Here is a 19455-nt window from a genome sequence, read left to right on the forward strand (position 1 = left end):
CCAGATCCCCAGGACATCAGATGGGGCCCACCCTTCCCAAGCACAAGGAGCCTAGAGAGCCAGGTGGGAAGGGAGGTCAGCACCAGAGAACAGAACGTGCCTTCACTCCCTCCAGGCCCCCTTCATGGGGAGGGGGTGGGGGCGGAGGTCAGAGAGCAGGCTTGGGCTAAGGTTCCCCTTCTGCTCAGCCCTGTGGGGAGGAACAAGCCTTGTTGCCCCATAGGTGGTTACCACTTCCTGCTGCCGGAAGAGACTCTTCTGCCTCCTTTCCCCGGCGGCTTGCACCTGCTGTCCTAGGCCCAGGGGACTGGGGAGGGGCAGCCTTCTTCCCTCACTCTCAGAGTAAGGCCTTACTGAGCCTGGGGGCGTCTTGGGGCCTTTCTTAGACAGGAGTGCTGGAGTTTCCCTTCACCCCTCTCTACCAACTCGAAGTCACAGGCCAGGCCGACAGGTTTTTCTCCAGTATACTGAGAAGGCAGGATGCAGTTGGGTGGGAGGGAAATCCCTGGGGTATAGATGGTGGGGACTGGGGACGGGGGCGAAGGCAGTTAGGCTCTGGGCTCGTGCCCACGGGAGGCGGGCCTGTAGGCGCTAGTGCAAGGGGTCTGGGCATGTGTGTGCGTGGATGTCCAAGTCAGGCTCTGTGCAAATGTGGGCACACGTGACCCGGACCTGCAGCTCTGGGAGGGAGGGGAGTCCGCGCAGGTACTTCCTGGCTTTCAACTGTGAGCATCTCGCTCACCCATAAGGGGAAAACATACCTCCTCAGTTCCCTGCCCCCCACCCCCAGTACCAGGCCCTTCTCTAAGGTGCAGTGTGTGCACGGGGCACTGGGGCTTTTCGGCCTGGGAGCAGGCCAGACCCCAGCAGGAAGGCATGCCCCTCATCGGCTAAACCCAACACAGCACACCTTGCCCCCTACCCTCTATCTGAGCCCTGACTGGTCGCCCAAAGTTCCTCCCCCATTCGGCAGAGCCAGGCACAGGGCTCAAGCCTGCAGGAAACCGCGGCTGAACTGGTGTCGGCGGCGTCTACTTTCAAATGCTCTCCTTCGTCGTTTTACTTTAGGACTCCAGAAATGCTCACGTGAAGCCCCATTCAGCCACTGGTGTCAAAACTCGAGTAACTAGCCCTGGCTTTTAGGACGCTTCTTTGGCATTTAAGGCCGTACTGCTTGCTCTGTCCTCAGCTCTATTGTTCCCCTTCAAAGAATCTAAATGGTGCAGAAGGGCAGGATCAGATCTGCGGGACCTTGCTAAGCCTGTTGACAAGTGGAGTGAACACTTGGTCCTGAGGGGTGACCGCAGGGCTGACGTGGTCAGGTCTGCTGGGTGAAGGATGGACCAGAGGGAGAAGAGATCAATGGGGAGGTTGTTAACAGATGTCCACGTCAGATGAGAGCATGAATTGGACTGTGAGGCCACTCCCATTTTCCTACAAATGAGCTTTCCAGGAGAAGTTTCACAACGGGGGTCCAGGTTGTGCACCTCTGTGTATAGGTTCATCCCCTGGGGAGACGTCCCCAGAGCCCACCCCCAGTCACACGGCTAGGGAACAGGAGTTCCTGCTTTTCCCACCCTCAGCCTTCCAGCCTCTGTTCGGCACCTAGCTACTGAAGCGGCCCCTCCCAGAGGCGGGTCCTGCAGAGAAGGAGAAAGTGCTGGGCCCCAAGGGTCAGTCGGGCCTGCGGCTTCCCCTCTCCGCCCTCCGCCCTCGCCTCAGCTCCCGCCTCCGCCCAGAAAACCCAACCGCCTGGGGGCGGCCGAGCGTCGACGGGCCCTCCGGGGACGCTGGACGCGGAGAGCAGAGGGCGGGCCCGACGAGGGAGGAAGGAGTGTGCCGCAAGGCACCGTGGGAGCCTCCGCGGGCTCCCTCCCGCCAGCGCTGGGGCGCGGCCGTTGTAGCGCGCATACTCTCCCCCTTGCCCGCCCCGCCCGCCCCGCCCGCCCCCGCCCGCCGCGCGGAGCCCAGCCCCGCCGCCGCCGTACCAATCAGAGCCTGGGAACGAAGCCCGGCGCGGCTTGCGAACCGAAAGGGACTGAAGCCAGGCGCGGAGGGCGGGGCGAGGCTCCGCCTCCGACAGCAAGCCAGCGATTTGAGCCAATCAGAACACAGCCTCCCTCCCCCCGCCAGCCCGCGAGTTAGCGGGCGCGCGCAGGCGCATCTTCCTATTTCCGGCCCGCTCACTAGCGTACCGGGCTGCTAGTTGGTCACGTGGCAGGCGCCAGCCAGAGAGCGGATGGAGCTCCGTAGCAAATCATTCTGCGTAGCAGAGGAGCAGTGTGCCGTCTGCGGCAGCAGGCGCACAAGGTACAGTGACAGCTAAGGAGTGCTGAGCTCCGCTGGGAGGTGGGCGGCCCAGGCGGCCCGCCCAGGGATGAGGAGCAGCAAACAATGGCGCTGCAGCCAGAGGGAATGGCAGTGATGAAAGGCACAGGAGCCAATTTTAGGGTTAGAATTGAAGCTGTGAAAAACAGAGGGCTTACAGGCTGCATGAAATGACATTATGCGTTCGTCAAAACTCACGGGAGTGTACAACGCAGAGGGAAATGTAACTGTGGACTGTAGTTAACAATGTATCAATCTTGGCTCAAACACATGTTAACACTTGATAGAAAATATTAATAGGAGAGGCTTCCCGGGTGGCGCAGTGGTTGAGAGTCCGCCTGCCGATGCCGGGGACACGGGTTCGTGTCCCGGTCCGGGAAGATCCCACGTGCCGCCGAGCGGCTGGGCCCGTGAGCCGTGGCCGCTGAGCCTGCGCGTCCGGAGCCTGTGCTCCGCAACGGGAGAGGCCACGGCAGTGAGAGGCCCGCGTACCGCAAAAAAAAAAAAAAAAAAAAAAAAAAAAAAATTAATAGGGGAAACTGAGGGGGACGGGGGGCGGTCCACGGGAACTCTGTACTATCTGCTCACTTCTGTAAATGTAAAACCATGCTAGAAAGCAAGCCCACCGATTATTTTCAAATGAAGGCTTCGGTTAGGAAGTAGATTCAAGGGGTATCATGGTGATCGAACAGACAGGACTCGGCTTTTGGTTTGCAGGGGAGGGAGGAATCAAGGACAGTTGCCAGGGCTCGAGCAACTGGGTAGCTGGTTGGGCCATTACCGAGATCAGACATTGGTAGAGAAGCTCAGCGAGCAGTTGGACTCAGGCATCTGGAACCTGGCAAGGCAGCGGCAGAGCAGGGCTCGGAAGAGGCTCCCAGAACTCCAGGGTTCCCTTCCCCCGGGACCCAAAGATGGCTCCAAGCTATCAGACATCTCCAAAGCCCCGACAAAGCTCTTCCCTTCTACTCGGGCTTGGCAGGAAGCACCGTGCCAAAAGGATGTGAGGTCCACATCCACAGGGATGCAGAAGAGCCAGAGAGGGGCATACACACACCCCCAAAAATGTGCACGCTCGCACAGGTAAACTCCCCAAGGCCACTGGGTGAAGTTTATTGTGAAACCTCTCGGGGTGAGGATGGGATGGGCAGGCCAGGGCAGGGAGAGAAGCATGCGCGGGCTCTAGGAGGCTGAGTCAGAGGCCTCTGAGCTGTCCTTGACATCGGTGCTCTCTGTGGTCTCGCTGACCTCACTGAGGTCTTTGCTGTCTCCACCGCTGTCCTCCGCAGCCAGGCCCTTTTCCTCACGACAGGCCTCTCCCGAGCTCGGAAGCGAGTTGCCCTTGCCCTCCACCTTGTTCTCGATGGAGCCCAGCACCACGTGCCTGGCCTTCTCCTTCAGCTCCAGGTGCCGCCTCAGCTGCCACCAGGAGCCCGGGGAGAAACGGGAGTAAGGAGACAGCACCTAAGTCTCTAGACCACGAAGGCCTGCTCCTGCTGCCCGTGCCTTGTCCCTTGCTGGCGGCGGGGGGCAGGATGAGAGGCAGCAGAGCCAGGGCAGGAAACAGGACTGAGTCCGACTCCCAGCGGGAAGCCCTGGCACTGTCCCCTCTGGGCCTGTTTCCTGTCCTGTAAAGTGGAGGTGCTTACGGCTCCCTCACGAGGCTGCTGTGGAGCCCTCTGAATGGCCCGGGCCCCCGAGGAGCCTTGGGCAGAACCCTGACTTCTCTTCAGCCCGGTTTTGTCTGGCCCCTGAGCCTTGGAGGCCAGCCACAGCCGGCCCCAGGCCCCGCGTCTCTCAGCACGTCCAGGGGCCTCCTCCCTCTCCTCTCACAGCAGCCTCTGGGCAGGACGGGCTTCTTCCTCGGAGAATGGAATCTTGGGCCGATGGCCTTCGTTAAAGCCCTGCCGAGGTCCGGCTCCCCGCCTGCCAGCTACGGAAGCTGAGGTGAGGAGGGCCAGGACTCCCGGCCACGCAGCCTCCAACTGTCCCAGGCCGCCCCTGCTCACCCTGCCTGGGGACTGCGGCCCTGGCCCCGCAGGACTCTTACCTGCAGGACTCTTACCTCATCAGCCATCTGGGTGAGATCCCGCTTCATCGCGTATGCGTCTTCTCCATCTGCATAGTATTTGGGCTCCACTTCGCTGATCCTGGGGGCAGCAGGTGGAGAGAAGGAGGGCAACCCAAATCGGGGGCAATTCTCTTCAGCCTTCTGGTATCATCTGCTAGTGGGGCAGGGTGTCATTGCCCCCCCAAGGACCCTTTGGGAGACATTTCCAACATGGTCTTCCTCTGCTTTCTCCAACAGTAAGTAGCACCCAGCTCCTTTATTCCCCCCCCACCCCTGGCATCCTGCCACTGCCCCTCGTCCCTAACCTGGCCACCAAGGATCTGTGTCTGTGGTTGGCTGTGAACCGAAGCCCTGAATTTGGCAGTCCCCTCCCTTCCCCTCCCCGCCCTGCTCCCTGTCACTTCCTGGGCATGCATGGCTGGCTCACATGCCTAACAATTGGAACCGGGGAGGGGTGCTGCGGCCTGGGCCTCTGTACTTGGTGGTCGTTACCAGGCAGCGTGGCCCCTAGCCCGAGCAGCTCAGGGGCCAAGCCTGCGCTGGGAAGTGTGTATGCGGACCTGGGCACCCTGCCAGCCTTAAGACCCTAGAACTGTCAACCACCAGAGGCATTTGCATCCAGGCCAAAGATCCTGCCTCAAATACCCAGCCCGGAGGCCACTTCCCTTCCCAGCAGTCCCTCCTTCGTCCCCCACCAAGCTGAAGCTGACGCTGTCTCAGTGGGCCCTCCACAGACAGCCCATCTCAGCCACCTGGATAAGCCAGACCTGGGGACCATCCCACTCCATGAGAAAAATCTAGATCTACTTACTGAAAGTTGAGGGTGTTGGAATAGAGGTGCAGAGCGGCCCGGTTACTGCAGGGGAATAAGGCACTGCTGAGCTGTACAGACGAGGCCAGGCAGGGACAAGCACGTCCAGGTCCTGCCCCCTCCTCCCGGTCCCCCTCCCCACTAAGCCCACTTCCCGATCTTCTCCAAAAGCCAAGGCAGCCCAGGATCCACATCGAGGCAGTATCCCCGCTGGTGGTGGTGGGATGAATTGGGAGATTGGGATTGACATATATACACGAATATGTATAAAATAGATAACTGATAAGAACCTGCTGTGTAAAAATAAATAAAATAAAATTCAAAAAAGACCCAACAAAACAGACAGTATCCCCCTACCCACCCCCCTTCCCTCGGCCCTGGCTTCCACCTCTTCCTGACATGCAGGGAGACGTATTTGGCATTGAAGTTCTCGATCATGGCTCGGGAGGCCTGGTCCATCAGCTTCTGAGCCAGGCCAAGGCGCCGGTGGGAACGCTTCACAGCCTGGTGGGAGAAAGGTGGGACCTCGGGGCGGCTCCAACTAACTTCCGCCCCCGCCCCCACCAGACCCTGGGTGGGCCCTACGCACCAGCGAGGTGATGTGTCCATGGGGCACGTCGTCCGGGTCCTCTTCCCTAGAGCAAGAAGAAAGGAGAGGGGCTAGGCGTGAACCCCAAAGTGTGTCCAGTCCCGGGACAGGGGAGAGCCAGGACTCTCCAGACCCCAGGCAGCAGCCAAAAGACATGCGCAGCGTCAATGGAATACTGTTCGGTGCTAAAAAGAAAGGAGCTCTCGGGCTTCCCTGGTGGTGCAGTGGTTGAGAGTCCGCCTGCCGATGCAGGGGACACGGGCTCGTGCCCCGGTCCGGGAGGATCCCACATGCCGCGGAGCGGCTGCGCCCGTGAGCCATGGCCGCTGGGCCTGCGCGTCTGGAGCCTGTGCTCCGCAACGGGAGAGGCCACGGCAGTGAGAGGCCCGCGTACCGCAAAAAAACCCAAAACCTCTCAAGCCATGAAAAGACGTGGGGGGAGACTTCAATGCGTATGACTTAAATGAAAGGTGGTCTGAAATGGCTACACACTGTATGATTCTAATCATATGACCTTCTGGAGAAGGCGAAAGTATGGAGACAGTAAAGAGATCAGTGGTTCCCGGGGGGAGGGAGGGAGGGAGGGGGGAGAGGGGAGGGAGGGGGGGAGGGGGAGAGGGAGGGAGGGGGAGAGGGAGGGAGGGGAGGGAGGGAGGAGGGAGGGGGGAGAGGGGAGGGAGGGGGGAGGGGGGGAGAGGGAGGGAGGGGGAGGGGGGAGAGGGAGGGAGGGGGGGAGAGGGAGGGAGGGGGGGAGAGGGAGGGAGGGGGGAGGGGGAGGGGGAGGGAGGGGGGAGGGGGAGGGAGGGAGGGAGGGGGGGAGGGGGGAGAGGGAGGGAGGGGGGAGGGGGGAGAGGGAGGGAGGGGGGAGGGGGGGAGAGGGAGGGAGGGGGGAGGGGGGAGAGGGAGGGAGGGGGGGAGGGGGGAGAGGGGGGGAGGGGGGAGAGGGAGGGAGGGGGGAGGGGGGAGAGGGAGGGAGGGGGAGGGGGGAGAGGGAGGGAGGGGGGAGGGGGGGGAGGGAGGGCAGTGAAACTACTCTGTTGGATACTATAGTATCGGACACTTGTTTATACCTTTGTCCATGGAGTGTAGAACTACTACTCAAAGAGTAAAACAATGTAACTACGAGTTTCTGCAATAATGTAACAGCATCGGTTCACCCATTGTAACAAATTGTCACAAGCTGTTAATGTGAGAGGAAACTGAACTAAGGGAACAGTCTATTAACAAAACGAAACAAAAAAACCCAACCCAGGCAGCATCCATCAGACGCGTGCGGTGTCGGTGTCCCTCTCCCCCCACCCCCAGGTCAGGCACCAGGCTTGTCCCTCCGTCCTTGGTGACTCACATTTTGGCCAGGACATACCCCACAATCTTCCCATTCTCATCCTCAGCGATGTAAGAGAGCTGGGTGACAGGGAGGAAAGAGAAGGCAGAAAACAAGTTCCTGTCAGAGCTGGAGGCGCCCTTATCGGACACCTGGCCCCAGCGCCTGCCTGTCGCTGTGTGCATGACAGACAGAAGCCCATCGGGCAGCGAGTTCAGTGACAGCTCCCGACCTCCAGGCCAAGTGGCTTGGTTTTCCCACATCACACCGTGCCCCCTTTCCTTAACCCAGAAGAAGTGAACGGACACAGGTGGGAATACTGCCCCTACCTTGGCCCTGTTCTTCGCCCCTCTTCAAGGCGCCTCCTATCCATCTCCCGCCACCCCGGCCGGAAACACTCAGGGCCTCATTGACCCATGCGCCCCCCGGACTCTTCACGACCTTGCGCGACCTCGCCGGCTCGTCCCAAGCCGACCCAGGGTGTAATTTCCTTGGCCTGCTGTCCCTCATCCCCAAATTCAACAGCTGCCCACCTGGGGCCAGGAAAGGCCATGGTAGAAATAGTATTTCATCTGGTAGTTCTCGGGCAGGCACAGGAGGTTGCAGTGCTGCATGTTCATCAGGTCCTCTGGCTGCGGGAGAGGACGGCAGTGGAATGCAGTCAGGCCGGGGGCTGCGGTGACTAAGTAGGCCTCGGTCGTGTTAGAACCCTGCTCTGTCTACTCAGCGACCCCCGCCCCCCCACAGGGCTGGGCGGGCGCTGGGACTATCTGTCTCCGCACAGGCCGGGCCCACAGCCGCTGTGCAAAAACTGACTGTTCCAGGAATGAACGTTGAGCTCCAGTTAGCTCCCCGACACCATCCAACGGAAACCCGACATCCGGAAAGAAGGAGTTCGCAGCCCCGGCCCTGCGCCCCTGGCTCCCCCGGCCTCCTCTTCGGGTAGATCCAGCCCCACGGGGACGTGGCCTTCACTTTTCCGCGCCGGGCGGCCGAGGGCGCCCAGGGCGGCTGGCCCGGTGATCGGCCGGGCCCCTCGGGAGCACGCGCACGCGGCCACCGGGCCCCGCTCCCACGCGGCGCGGACAGCCTCCGGCCCCGGCCCCTCACCCTCGCATTGCGGATGTTCATAACGGCGGCGGGGCTCGCGGCTCCCAGCGGGTCGTGAACGCGCAGTCAGCTGCCACCGCGCTCCGAAGCGACGCCGGGGCTGCCGGGCCGGGGCCGGGGCCGGGGCCGGGGCCGGGGCTGGGGCTGGGGCTGGGGCTGGATCTGGATCTGGGTCCAGGATCGCGGGGACGGCGGCGGAAGAGGAGGCGCGCGCCGGGCCCGGCCACCGGCCGGAAGTGCGCGCCGCCGAGCCCGCCCGCCGGGCCCGCCCTCCCGGCCGCTCGGCCATGCGCAGGGAGGGCCAAGGGCGGGGCGGGGCCTCTCCGCGGGGCGGGCCGGGCCAATGGCCGGGCGGGTCCCGGCGCGGGGCGGGCCTGCTGGCAGGGTGGGAGGATCCAGCGCGCGGGGCAGGTCACTGGCAGGGCGAGCAGGTGCCCTCCAGCCAAAGGCGGCGGTTGGTCCCCCACCCGACACCCCACAGACGCTCACACACACGGGCAGTGGAGCAGGCTTGGCTTTATTCTGCGCCTCGGCGGGCGGGGTCGGCGGGCGGAGACCGGGCGCTGAGGGCCGGGGCCGGGGCCGAGGCCGGGGCGAGGCGGCTCAGCAGGTCACTCAGCATCTCCTCGCACATGGCGAGGCACCGCGGCACGTGGAAGCAGCCTGCGGGGAGAGGCGGGACGGCGGGTTGGGAGGGCCGTGGGCAGCCGAGTGCCCCGAGCCCCTGGGCCCCGCCCTTTCCCCGCTCACCTTTGAAAGGACCCCCCTTGATGGTGAGGGCGATCTTCCCTTCTCGGTTCAGGTAGCCAAACCATTCCCCGTACTCGGGATCGCGAAACTGCAATAACAATGAGGCAGTGACAGGCAGCGCCTGCAGGAACCGCCCAGATGCCACAGGCCTGGGAAAGGGGCGTTCACCGGTCCCACTAAACCGCTACCTCGGGGTCGGGCTGACCCCCGGCTCCAGAATCAGTGCTCTTAAATGAGGTCCCGCCTCCTGGACAAATATGAAAGCAAGGGGCTTTTCCTTTTCCTTTTTCTTGTGTGGGGGGGTGGAGTTTTGAGTCTGCAGCTAGTTACCCCACCTGGGGAAGGGGCCGCAGGCTCTGAGATGAAACCTTGCAAGATGGAATTTAAAACAAAAACAAAAACCCTGCTTCGGACTACTGAGCTTGCACTCTAGAGCCCGTGCGCCACAAATACCGAAGCCCGCGCGCCTAGAGCCCGTGCTCCGCAACAGGAGTAGCTACCGACCGCAGTGAGAAGTCCGCGCGCAGCAACGAAGACCCAGCGCAGCCAAAAGTAAATAAATATAATTAAAAAAAATAACAATGTAAAAAGAAACGGAACCCTGAGGAAGTGCTGACCTGCCATGTAACTTTGTAACAAGTTATTCCTTTGGAGCTCCTGTTCCCTGCTTCAGAGGACTGTCTTGCCGTGGATGAGATTGTAGATAGCGCTACATTGTAGATATCCCGTACAGAGGTCTGACTTCTCCCTTGCTCACCACAGGTCCCAAACACATCTCCCCCTCCCTCGGAGCCACCTGAAGCCTGGCCCTGCCCAGCAGCTCTGTTGACCCTTTCCAAATTCCTCGCTTCTCTCCTGCCCAGTTCCTTCCTGACGCTCCAGGATAGACCTCAGAGCCCTGGCCTAGGCCCTTCCTCCCCAGATAGAGACCCGAGTGGAACCCCTTCTCAGAAGGACCATAGAAGAAATCAGTGACATTGAAGTCCACTACCAAAAATGTCTTTTAAAATGGGGACCTATGAGTAGGTGTATTCTTCATAGGGGGGAAAACTAGTTCTGTATCTGTTCATTCTATCTTTCCAGTGACATTACCCATGTCCTTACTTATTATTCGACTACTGGATATGACACGGGAAGATAACAAAGGATTTGACTGTTTTCCTGTCCAGCCTTTCCACGGATGTCTGAATTTTTGCTTTCTGTATTGTTATGACGATTAGTGCATAGTGAATTACCTGTTGTTTATAACTTTTGTGATTGTTCGATACAATCTCTCTTTCTTGAAAACGTATTCCTTAAATTTCACTTTATGCAGTTAAGAGCGATCGCCTCGAACACATGTTCTCTATGAACGCATTCAATATTAACAGGTATCGCCTCTGGTCTTGTGGCTCCCGGGTTTGGAAGCAGTGACGAGCGTGTGCAGTGCTTGGAGCTGCCTCTCTAACCACAGCATAACACGAGCACATTTGGAATTTCTACCGGTGACAAAGTCGGACACTGCTAATACGGTGGTTCACTGCTTTCATTCATGATGGACGTGAATGCTGGATTTCAGTTAGAGGTTAGGGCAAATAAAGGTGGGATTTTCTCAGGTTTCAAAGCCCACAGACCTCAGAATAAGACCCCGCTGTTGTAATGCCTCCCGTACTGGGGTTTACTCGTGGAGTGAGTCGTGGCGTTAGAAACACATCGGGAATCTTCCTTCATTCCCCATCAGGCTCAGCACCCGAGGTGCCCGTCGGCAGCAGCTGGCACAGCTCATCACTCTGCTCAGGGCACTCGGGCCTCTGCGGGGGGGCGGGGGGGCTGGCTTCCTTCCTACCTCGCAGATGATCCTCTCTCCTTTGCTGCAGGGCCTGCCTATTCCCTCTTCTCCTTTCCTTCTGTACTCCAAGGTTACCTTGCCTCACGCGGCCAGCCCACACCTCTGCCGCTCGACCACACTCTGACCCCCGAGCCGCTGCAGCTCCCACCCCGGGCCAGGCCCCCACTCGCTAGCCAGGATGACAGCCACAGCCCGGTCTCCCTGCCTTCGCCTAGTGCCCTCCGGCCTCCCCTCCCGAAGCCCCAGCTTTTTTCCTTCCCACTAGCCCCCCAGTCCCCTGACCTTGCTTTATTTCCCAGAGCTCTCATCACCATCTGTGTTTGCTGGTTTACTTGTTTATGGTCGGTCCCACCAGCACCAAATGTGAGCTCCAGTGGGGCAGGGGCCGCTCTCTTGACTGAACAGAGGGCACCAGGGCCGGGACTTCCAGGAACTCTCAGACCTACTGAGGGAACACGTCCGGCGAGGGGGGGAAGGAGGGGCTGTGCCGTGCCTGCGGTCTCCTCCACACTGCTGAGACCAGGAAGCAGCACTTACCTGGCGGAAAGTGTACTCGGCCACCTGGTAGAAGATGTTCAGCAAGGCGGAGTCTCCGCTCTCACTGTAGCCCATGAGGAAGGCGATCATGGCTTCGCTGTGCGGCCACCAGAGCTTCATGGCCCACTCCAGCTGAGAGCAGAGCGGAGGCAGGCATCTGAGAGCCCTGGACCCCACTCCACCACCCCTCTCAGCAGGAGAGTCACCCCCATCTTTCGGGCCCTGGCTCAGACTCCATCTGGCCCGAGCTCTTGGAGCTTAACCACGGGACGAACGTCTCTGGGGGCCTTAACCGCCCATCAGATCGCGGCTAGCTTCCTGAGCCAGATGTAGCCCAAGTGGCCCCTCCCAAAGGGCAGGGCTGGGCGCCCCTTGAGCCCTGGAATCGAAACCCCGGCTGCTCCCACTGCTGATGCCTTAGGGTCACTCAGAGAGCCTTTCCAAGATGAAGGACCATGTGTCTCCGCGTGGGCATGGCCTGCGCTCCCTCACGGCCTCCCTGTGCACGTGAGCTCGAGGGCCACCGGCACAGGAGTCGAGCTTCCCACTGGGGTCACACCGGGCAGGTTCACTCCTCCGAGCCCCGGGTCCCCCTCTCTGAAATGGGTGACGACAGCACGCATCTCCCTGGGCAGAAAGCCTTCGACAGGCTAGTACCATGTAGCCCTGGGTACATTCCCACCTGGGTGGGGCATAGGCCGTCAGCGTCCTGGAAGTAGAAGAGACCTCCATGGTCGGGATCCCATCCAGAGCGGAAAGGCAACAATAGGAACTTGTCGATAACGTGAGCTCGAAGTTTGGGGTCACCTCTCCGGACGGCGTGACGGAGCAGGAACCAGCCAGCTTCCAGCGCGTGGCCTGGTGAGGGCTCGGGTAAGGCAGGCCGCGTGTCCTCCCCCAGGCGGGGGGCTCAAGCGCTGTGCTGACCGCTGACTCCCTTCCTCTCTGCCCCACTGTGGGGCCTGCTTTGAGCCCCCCAGCCCTGCCAGTCTGCCCCAGAGTCACCCTCCTGCTGCTGACACGCCAGCGTGGGAGGCCCGTCCCTCCTCCCCTGCCTGGTCCTCGGTGCGCTGAGGGCGGAGGGAGGAGGGCACTCCCTGCATCTGGAGTCCAGAACCAAGGCTGAGCGCCCCCTCCTCCCGGGCCACCCCCCAGCCCACCCCGCCCCTCACCTGGGTTCTGGTGTCTCCCCAGGCAGCCAGAAAGCCCCTCGCCATCCTCTGACACATTCTCCAGCACAGCCTGCCCACCCCTCTGCCGAGGGAGGAGTAGAAGGTAGCTTGGCCTTCAGCACCCCCTGACCCCCGCCCCATCATCCAACAAGAAAGACGCGCCCTCCCACCCCCCCTCCCTCCTGATCTGCAGGCTTGGGTGGCCTCACTCGGAGGGGCTTTGGAGGAGGAGCCGATTCACTCCCAAGGGTCTGGACCTGTCCTAACCCTTGCTTTGGGCCTGGGCCCCTGACGTGGGGAGGGTAAGGCACTGAGCGGAGGCTGAGACGGGGGGGGGGGGTGGGGGGGGGTGTGGGGGGGTGTGGGGTGGGGGGGTGGGGGGGGGTGGGTACTGGGCTGTGCAGAGGCCTGGGACGAAGCTGAGTCCGGCCAGGCTTCCTGTTCCCTGACGTGCCTGGGGCTCTGGCACCCACCCCGGCTCCCCCCCCCCCCCCGGGGCCCTCCTTCCCTTCCCGAGGGTTCTGGGCCGCACCTCGCCCCATCTCCCCAGTCTGTAAAGGGAGCCATCGGCGCCCGGCTTCGGGGGTGGGTGCGGGCGGAGGAGGCGCCCCGGGGGGTGGGGCGTAGGGGGTCGCCCCGCCCCCCCAGCTCCCCGGGCCCTGTCTGGCGGCCGCCGTCCGCCCGCTGCCCTGCCCCCACCTGCACGTGCCGCAGAATCCTCCGAGCGCACCAGTCCCCCAGCTCCGCGTAGCCGCCCGCCAGCTCGTCGTCGGCCTCCCCGAGCTGCTCCACCAGGCTGAGCAGCATCATGGGCACCGCCATGGACTCCGCGGCCGGGGCCCCAGGGAGCTGGGGCCGGCCCAGCCCAGAGGGGTCCTCCCGCACCCAGTGCACGATCTGATCCATCATCTCCACCGCTTCGCTCTGGGGAGGGATGAGGGGAGGCCCAGGCTGAGGCTGCATCCCATCCAGTCTGGTACCCCAGGTGCCGACCTGCTGGGTCCCCAGCCCTGGGGTGGGAGAACCATGTGCTCCCGGCCACTCATAGGACACCTTCACCAAGGCCTACTCTGGGCCTGGCCCCGGGCTGGGGGCCAGGGCTCCCACTCTGGGGGCGTAGACCATTCCCAGACTGGGAGGTCACGTTTGAAAGCAAGAGGGGGCCCAGGGAGGAGGGAGCGGCCCTCTCCCGGCCAGGGCAGGGCACGGATTGATCCCTGTGAAACTGAGCAGGACCCTGCAGAGCCTTCTGGGGGGTAGAGCCCCTGTGTCCCCCGCCTCTTGTCTGTAGAAAAGCTTTAGCCTCCTAGGCCTAGCCCCAAGTTCCAAAGAGCAAATATAATCATAGAAGTGAGAAAATGCAGAAGCAGAGGAAAACAGATAAGCAACACAAAATGATAAGAGTTTAGCCGTAAGAGAAAGTCATGGACCTTTAGTTGCTCCTCAAGGGCTATAGATCATACCCTGGGTCATATCCCTGAGTTGTTTTGCAGATACTAAGACCCCCACCGGGCGGAAGAAGGTAAGGGCGCGCTGACCACCGGCGTGTAGACCCCAGACCACTGGAACCAGAAGGCTGATGATGTTGACTCCCTCCCGAAATACCACCTGGTTACCTCACCACCAACCAGTCGGAAGAACGTCCATAAGCTGATCAGGTATCCCGCCACCCCCTCCCTCACCTTGCCTTCAAAAGCCCTTCCCCGGGGCTTCCCTGGTGGCGCAGTGGTTGAGAGTCCGCCTGCCGATGCAGGGGACGCGGGTTCGCGCCCCGGTGCGGGTGGATCCCACGTGCCGCGGAGCGGCTGGGCCCGTGAGCCATGGCCGCTGAGCCTGCGCGTCCGGAGCCTGTCCTCCGCAACGGGAGAGGCCGCGACAGAGAGAGGCCCACGTACCGCAAAAAAAAAACAAAAAAATTCCTTCCCGGAAGCCATCGGGGAGTTAGGGTGTTTTGAGCAAGACCTGCCCTTTCTCCTTGCCTGGAGGCTCGCAATAAACCCTGCACTTTCCTTCACCTGTAGACGCACAGTGACAGTGCAGTGCAAGGGGGGGGGGGTGTGTGTTACCAGCAGCCCTGGGCTGTGGGGGCCCAGAGTAAGGACTGACGGTGACGATAGACCCGGCCCTGCACGCAGGACCCAGGGAGGGGCTCGCATGCTGAATGGGAATGCTCTGGCAGCCATGCCCAGGACAGGCGAGGGCACGGAGACACGCAGGGCAGCCTTCCTCCCATGCACCTGGTACCGCGCGTCCCCTGTCACCCTCCACAGCTCATTCATGGCCATGGTGTAGAAACACTCGCTGAAGATGGTCCGCTGCATCTTGACCGGGCGGCCGTCCCTCGTCAGCACAAAGGCACACTTCTTTGCAGGAGGTGCCACTCGGGCATAACGCAGCAAAAATTCGCCACCTGCTGGTCGGGAAGGTGGCCTGCTAGAATTTGGGTGAGGATGCCACCGCCTCCCCCTTCCTCCCTACCTGTGAGCATAACCGGGCCCTTTGCTGCTTCTAGACCCCTCTAAGAACTAGGCACCTAGGAGCACGCGTGCTACAGGGTGACTTGGAGTGGCCTCTGGGGAGATGGGGACCCGGAGGGGGCACCTGCTTTAGCCGCATTCAGAAGCTCAGGGCGGCGGAAGCGCTCAAGCTTGCGGTACAGGCGACAATACATCCACACCTGTGGGGGAGTGGAGGAAACGCGGCTTAAGTCGGGAGCGGCCCAGTCCTCGGGGCCGGGCTGACGGCAAGTCGCGGGTGCCCCTGTCGTACCTGCCTCCCCTGCAGCCAGACGTACTTGAGGTCGTCATACACCTGCCCGTCACGGCCAAGGCACGTGAAGAAGCCCCTGTGGGCCACACGCAGCGTTAGCCGAGCCCAGCAGGCCTGAGTCAGCTGAGTGAGGTGGGGACTCAGCAGGGGCAGGGACCCCGCCCAGGGCCCGAGCAGGGCGAGGCGCACCCGTGCTCCTGGTCGTGGGAGTGCTCCAACCAGAAAGCCACCACGACATCCAGCTCATGTTCCACCCGCTCCTTCCAGGCCTGCAGGGTCTCTCTCTCCTTCTCCATGTCCTGGGAAACTTGCACTTGAGAGGCACGGCTCCCCCTCAGACCTCCCCATCTTTCCGGGTCCCAGCCTCCTCAGTGGGCCCCTTGGTGCCCCAGCTCACCCCAGGCTCGAGTGGACCCCAGGGCTGGGTCCCCCAGGCCCCCAGGCTTCGGGACCCAGCCCTGTGCGGGTCTGCCCCCCAGCCCCAGACCAGCCCCAGGACTGACCCCGCCGCCCTGGGGCGCCTCCAGGACAAGCCCTCCTCCCCCACCCCCTCCCGGGTCCCACACCACTGGCCTGCCACACTCGGAGACTCCCGCTCGTCCCCCCCCTCTCCGCCAGGAAGGCGCTCGGAGCCGAGCTGGTCGCGGTCGCGTGACTGTCACTCAGCTGACCCAGCCTAGCCCCACCCACCCCTCCTCCCCGGGGTTCCGCCCGGACCTGGGGGCAGAGCCCGCAGCGGGGGCGTGGCTTGGCCGGCTTGCGACTCCACCCCGGCCTCCGGCTGCGCCCCGACTCTTGGCCCACCCCACCTTTGGGCGGCAGAGTCCCGCGGAGCCCCTCTGCTGGGCAGCCTCCGCTCAAGATCCTCCCGGTGGGAAGTGCTGGGTGAGCTGGCAGGAGGAAGGTCCGGGACGGGGGGCGGGGCGGGGGTGTCCAGCAGGGGGCTGGACAGGGCGGGGCGCGGGCCCAGGTGCCGCAGGAGAGAGCAGCTGGGACTGGCTGAACGCCTCGGCTCCTCTGACCTGGGCCCCACAGCGGGGCAAGTCCTCTCTGATGAACCAGCCCCTCAGCACCTGACCTGTTCGCCCCAGTGACGGCAGCTCGAAGGCCAGGCAAGAGGGGGCATCCTGGGCCCTCTCCGCCGTCACACCGCCGAGTTCTCCAGGTGTATCTTCTAGCACCCGTGTCTGATTTTCGCTTCACGGCTCTGTGACTGTCTGATTAGGTCTGGTGCTCTGAGGAAGGCTGGCCGAACTGTCGCCTGCTTGCCCAGCCAACGGAAGAATTATGTGGAGGGGGCGTTCCAGGGACCCTGGGCTCCCAGTGGGGCTCAGGGAAGCTTGGCCTTCAGGGTCCGTCGCCCCGTCTTCCGGAAGGAGGGACAGCAGCCCGGGAGTGTCCTACAGCCCTGGGACAGGGGCCTGGCGCCCCTGCGGCTCCCGCAGCTGTGCACTGGTCCGGACAGCACGGGGGACCGGCAGCTGGTGTGCCCTGTGGCTGCTGCGCCCCTCCACCCTCCGCTTTCCCTCGTGCCTGCGTAGGGGGGTCCCAGCCGTGGGCCCAGCTGGGCTGGTGTCAGCCGCCTGCCTGCGGATCCCCTGCCTTGCTGGCACTCTGTCTCCCTCATGCCAGGGCAAGGAGGAGCCTTGCTGTGGGGAGGGTTCTAAGGTTCTTACGGGTGGCCCCCAGCCCTGGGTCCCAATCCCGAGGTGAGAGCCGGCGGCGTTCCCGTCCCTGTGCGGGGCTGGAGCCCAGTATTTTGAGACCGGTGCTGGAGACACCAGCAGCATGGCCCTGGCCGTCCAGAGAGCCGTTCAAGTGAGCAGAGGGACGACGGGTGGGCGGCAGGAACCTGGCGCCCCTCCCCCCCACGATGTGAGCATCCACAGAGCTGCGTACCATGTGTCTGGCAGATCTGCACAGGCCCCTTCTTTCCCGAGTCCCCCAGGTGGGCCCCCCCCCCCCCCCGGCTGCCCCGCATCCCCCCATCCCCCACCCCTGCACGTTGCTTCTCCTGCTCTAGCCTGAAGGACACGTGCCTGCCGCTCTCCCTGGGCCTCTGTCCCCGCCAACCCCCATGAGCTGTGAGGCGCCCGGGCTCTGAGTCAGGTCAGAGTCGGTGTGGCGGAGCCCCGACAGGACCCCACACTCATGAGACCCCGCGCTTCCAGCGGAGGGAGTACCAGGGACAGGGGCGCACTCTGGGAGGCCTCTTGGGCGAGGCGCCGTGGCGCGTCCGCGGGTTAGAGAGGGAGGAGGTGGCTTCTGGTACCAGAGCGACTTGCCAAGAGCGGGGAATGAGGCGGGGCGCCCGGATCCCTGTCAGAGTGCGGGGCCCGCAGCGAGGTGCTCCCCTCTGCCCCGCGTGGCACCGAGGCTGTGCTGAGCCTCGGCCGCCTCACCCCGCGCTCCGCGGAGCTCCCGTCTGGTCCGCGCTGAGGACGACCTCTGCCCGTCTTACCCTGGGTACGGCACCACCCTAGCGATAGCAGCCCACCCCAACAGTGCAACTGTCACAGTTGGTTCCACAGAAGCTCTGCTGCCCCCCCTTGGGGGCCCTGGCCCGTGTGCAGGAAGGGCAGACAAGGAGTCACTTGGGCAACGCCCACTGAGCACCAGACGGGAGGAGCCACCCCTCGGTCGACGCCGGGCTCTCCTGCGGATCTGACATCGCGGGGGCTCTCCGGGGTCTGTGATCGCTCAGTGGCAGGTGCTCGGCCCTGGCCAACCGTCCGAGGAGGGTGGCGGCTGGCGACCTGCCAGGCCTTGGACCCAGTCCCCTGTCCGCTGGTTGGGGAGAAGGAAGGTGACCTGGTCTCCACACAGGGAATCGGCAACACGTGTCCAGGGAGCCCCTTGGCCTGTGGCCTGCGCTCTGGCCGCCATCATGGGATCTTCCGTGGGCAACCTGGTCCTAGTGTAGCTCAGTGCCAAGGCCACAGCCCACAGAACTTTTGAGACACGGGAGCCAATGGGGAAGCAGAATCCCGCTCACGGCAGGCCCCGCGAACAAGAGGCTCCCTGAGGGTTCTGGTGAGCCCTGTGGGGCCCAACTTCCCCACCTCAGGCAGCCTCCTGTGGGAGCCCCAGACACAGCAAGACGGCAGATGGTTATTTCAAAAAAAGTCTTTTAATTGTTCAAAATAGCACAAAACGACATCGCACTATGGTAATATTGAGTCACGGGGGTTACTCTACATTAGATGAACAAGCTTACTGTTTCCAGAAACAAGAGATCAACGGGTGCTCGGGAATAGGGATGGGGGGAAACAACGGGACCAGGCGGTGGGCTCCAAGGTGACTAAACATGACGTCTTCCACAGCGAAATATACTATAATACAACAAATCAGAGGCCCCAGAGGGCGTGGGCCAGGGCCGGGGGGTTTGCAGAGGCTGGGGTGCCCCCGGCCACAGCTGCGTCTCCAGGGCAGAGAAAGGGGTTTTGAAGAGACCGGCCGGTCGTTTCAAATCCTTCTGTGCGACCCGCCTGCAAGTCTCACTCGTTGCCTAAAGCTTGGGTGTGGGGCAGCAAGCTGTCACTAGCCATTCCAAGCAGAGCCCCAAGCCCACCAAGCCCGGCCCCGGGAGGACGGGCCCAGCTTGGGGACCGTACTGTAAATTCACAGAATCAGTGGCACCACACAACTTGCCCTCCCAGGCTGCCTCTGAGGCCAAGCTCCCCTCCGTCATGCACCAGCTTTGCCGAGAGAGGGCGGCTGCAGGAAGCGGCAGCTGTGGGTGTTGGATGCTCTAAGCAGTCATGCCGGGGAGCGAGCCTGGGGGTCGTGGAGAGTGCTGTGGACCCAGGACTGGCCGTCAGGCCGCGGCCCCCACCTCCACACCATCCTCCTCAGCAACCTGACTGACCTCAAGCTCAAGCCTCTAGGTGTGGAGCAACTGCCCGTGGGGAGTGAGGTTTGACGGCTCACCCTCCTTTGTCCCAGAGGCCTGGGAACAGGCAGAGGGGCAGAGGACAGGCGCCAGAAAGAGAAAACCGGGCTGGGCAGCAAACACCAGGCCCACAGGGGAGGTTCCACGCCTCTCCTACCCTGGCTGCCCCAGCTTCTCCTCCAGAAAGATCCCTGCCAAGGCTTAGCCAAGGAGAAAAAAGTTTAAAAAAAAAGGGGGGGGGGGGGAAAAGATACACATTCTGTACACAGCTAAC

The 19455-nt window shown here is 62.6% G+C and overlaps 2 protein-coding genes across 4 annotated transcripts; both read right to left on the reverse strand.

Moving 5' to 3' along the window:
- Positions 1-3417: 3417 nt before the first annotated feature.
- Positions 3418-8370, reverse strand: NAA10 (N-alpha-acetyltransferase 10, NatA catalytic subunit). 3 transcript variants are annotated; one of them, XM_065900674.1, is made up of 8 exons: positions 8234-8370; positions 7657-7755; positions 7145-7203; positions 5800-5845; positions 5599-5714; positions 5211-5255; positions 4394-4478; positions 3418-3747 (listed from the first exon to the last, which is right to left on the reverse strand). In XM_065900674.1, the coding sequence occupies exons 1-8, from the start codon at positions 8252-8254 to the stop codon at positions 3511-3513; spliced, it is 708 nt and encodes a 235-aa protein (XP_065756746.1). In that variant the 5' UTR covers positions 8255-8370; the 3' UTR covers positions 3418-3510. The 3 variants fall into 3 exon arrangements, with proteins under 3 accessions (XP_065756746.1, XP_065756747.1, XP_065756749.1); XM_065900675.1 differs by having other exon boundaries at positions 7163-7203; positions 8234-8254; XM_065900677.1 differs by lacking the exon at positions 5211-5255 and having other exon boundaries at positions 8234-8254.
- Positions 8371-8739: 369 nt separating this feature from the next.
- Positions 8740-15871, reverse strand: RENBP (renin binding protein). The gene is made up of 11 exons (XM_065900361.1): positions 15863-15871; positions 15479-15588; positions 15290-15365; positions 15122-15197; positions 14758-14930; positions 13220-13444; positions 12521-12602; positions 12031-12206; positions 11349-11480; positions 8984-9071; positions 8740-8896 (listed from the first exon to the last, which is right to left on the reverse strand). The coding sequence occupies exons 2-11, from the start codon at positions 15583-15585 to the stop codon at positions 8751-8753; spliced, it is 1281 nt and encodes a 426-aa protein (XP_065756433.1). The 5' UTR covers positions 15586-15588; positions 15863-15871; the 3' UTR covers positions 8740-8750.
- Between the last annotated feature and the right edge of the window lie 3584 nt (positions 15872-19455).

Source organism: Phocoena phocoena, chromosome X (assembly GCF_963924675.1).
Source record: "Phocoena phocoena chromosome X, mPhoPho1.1, whole genome shotgun sequence".
Lineage (NCBI taxonomy): Eukaryota > Metazoa > Chordata > Mammalia > Artiodactyla > Phocoenidae > Phocoena > Phocoena phocoena.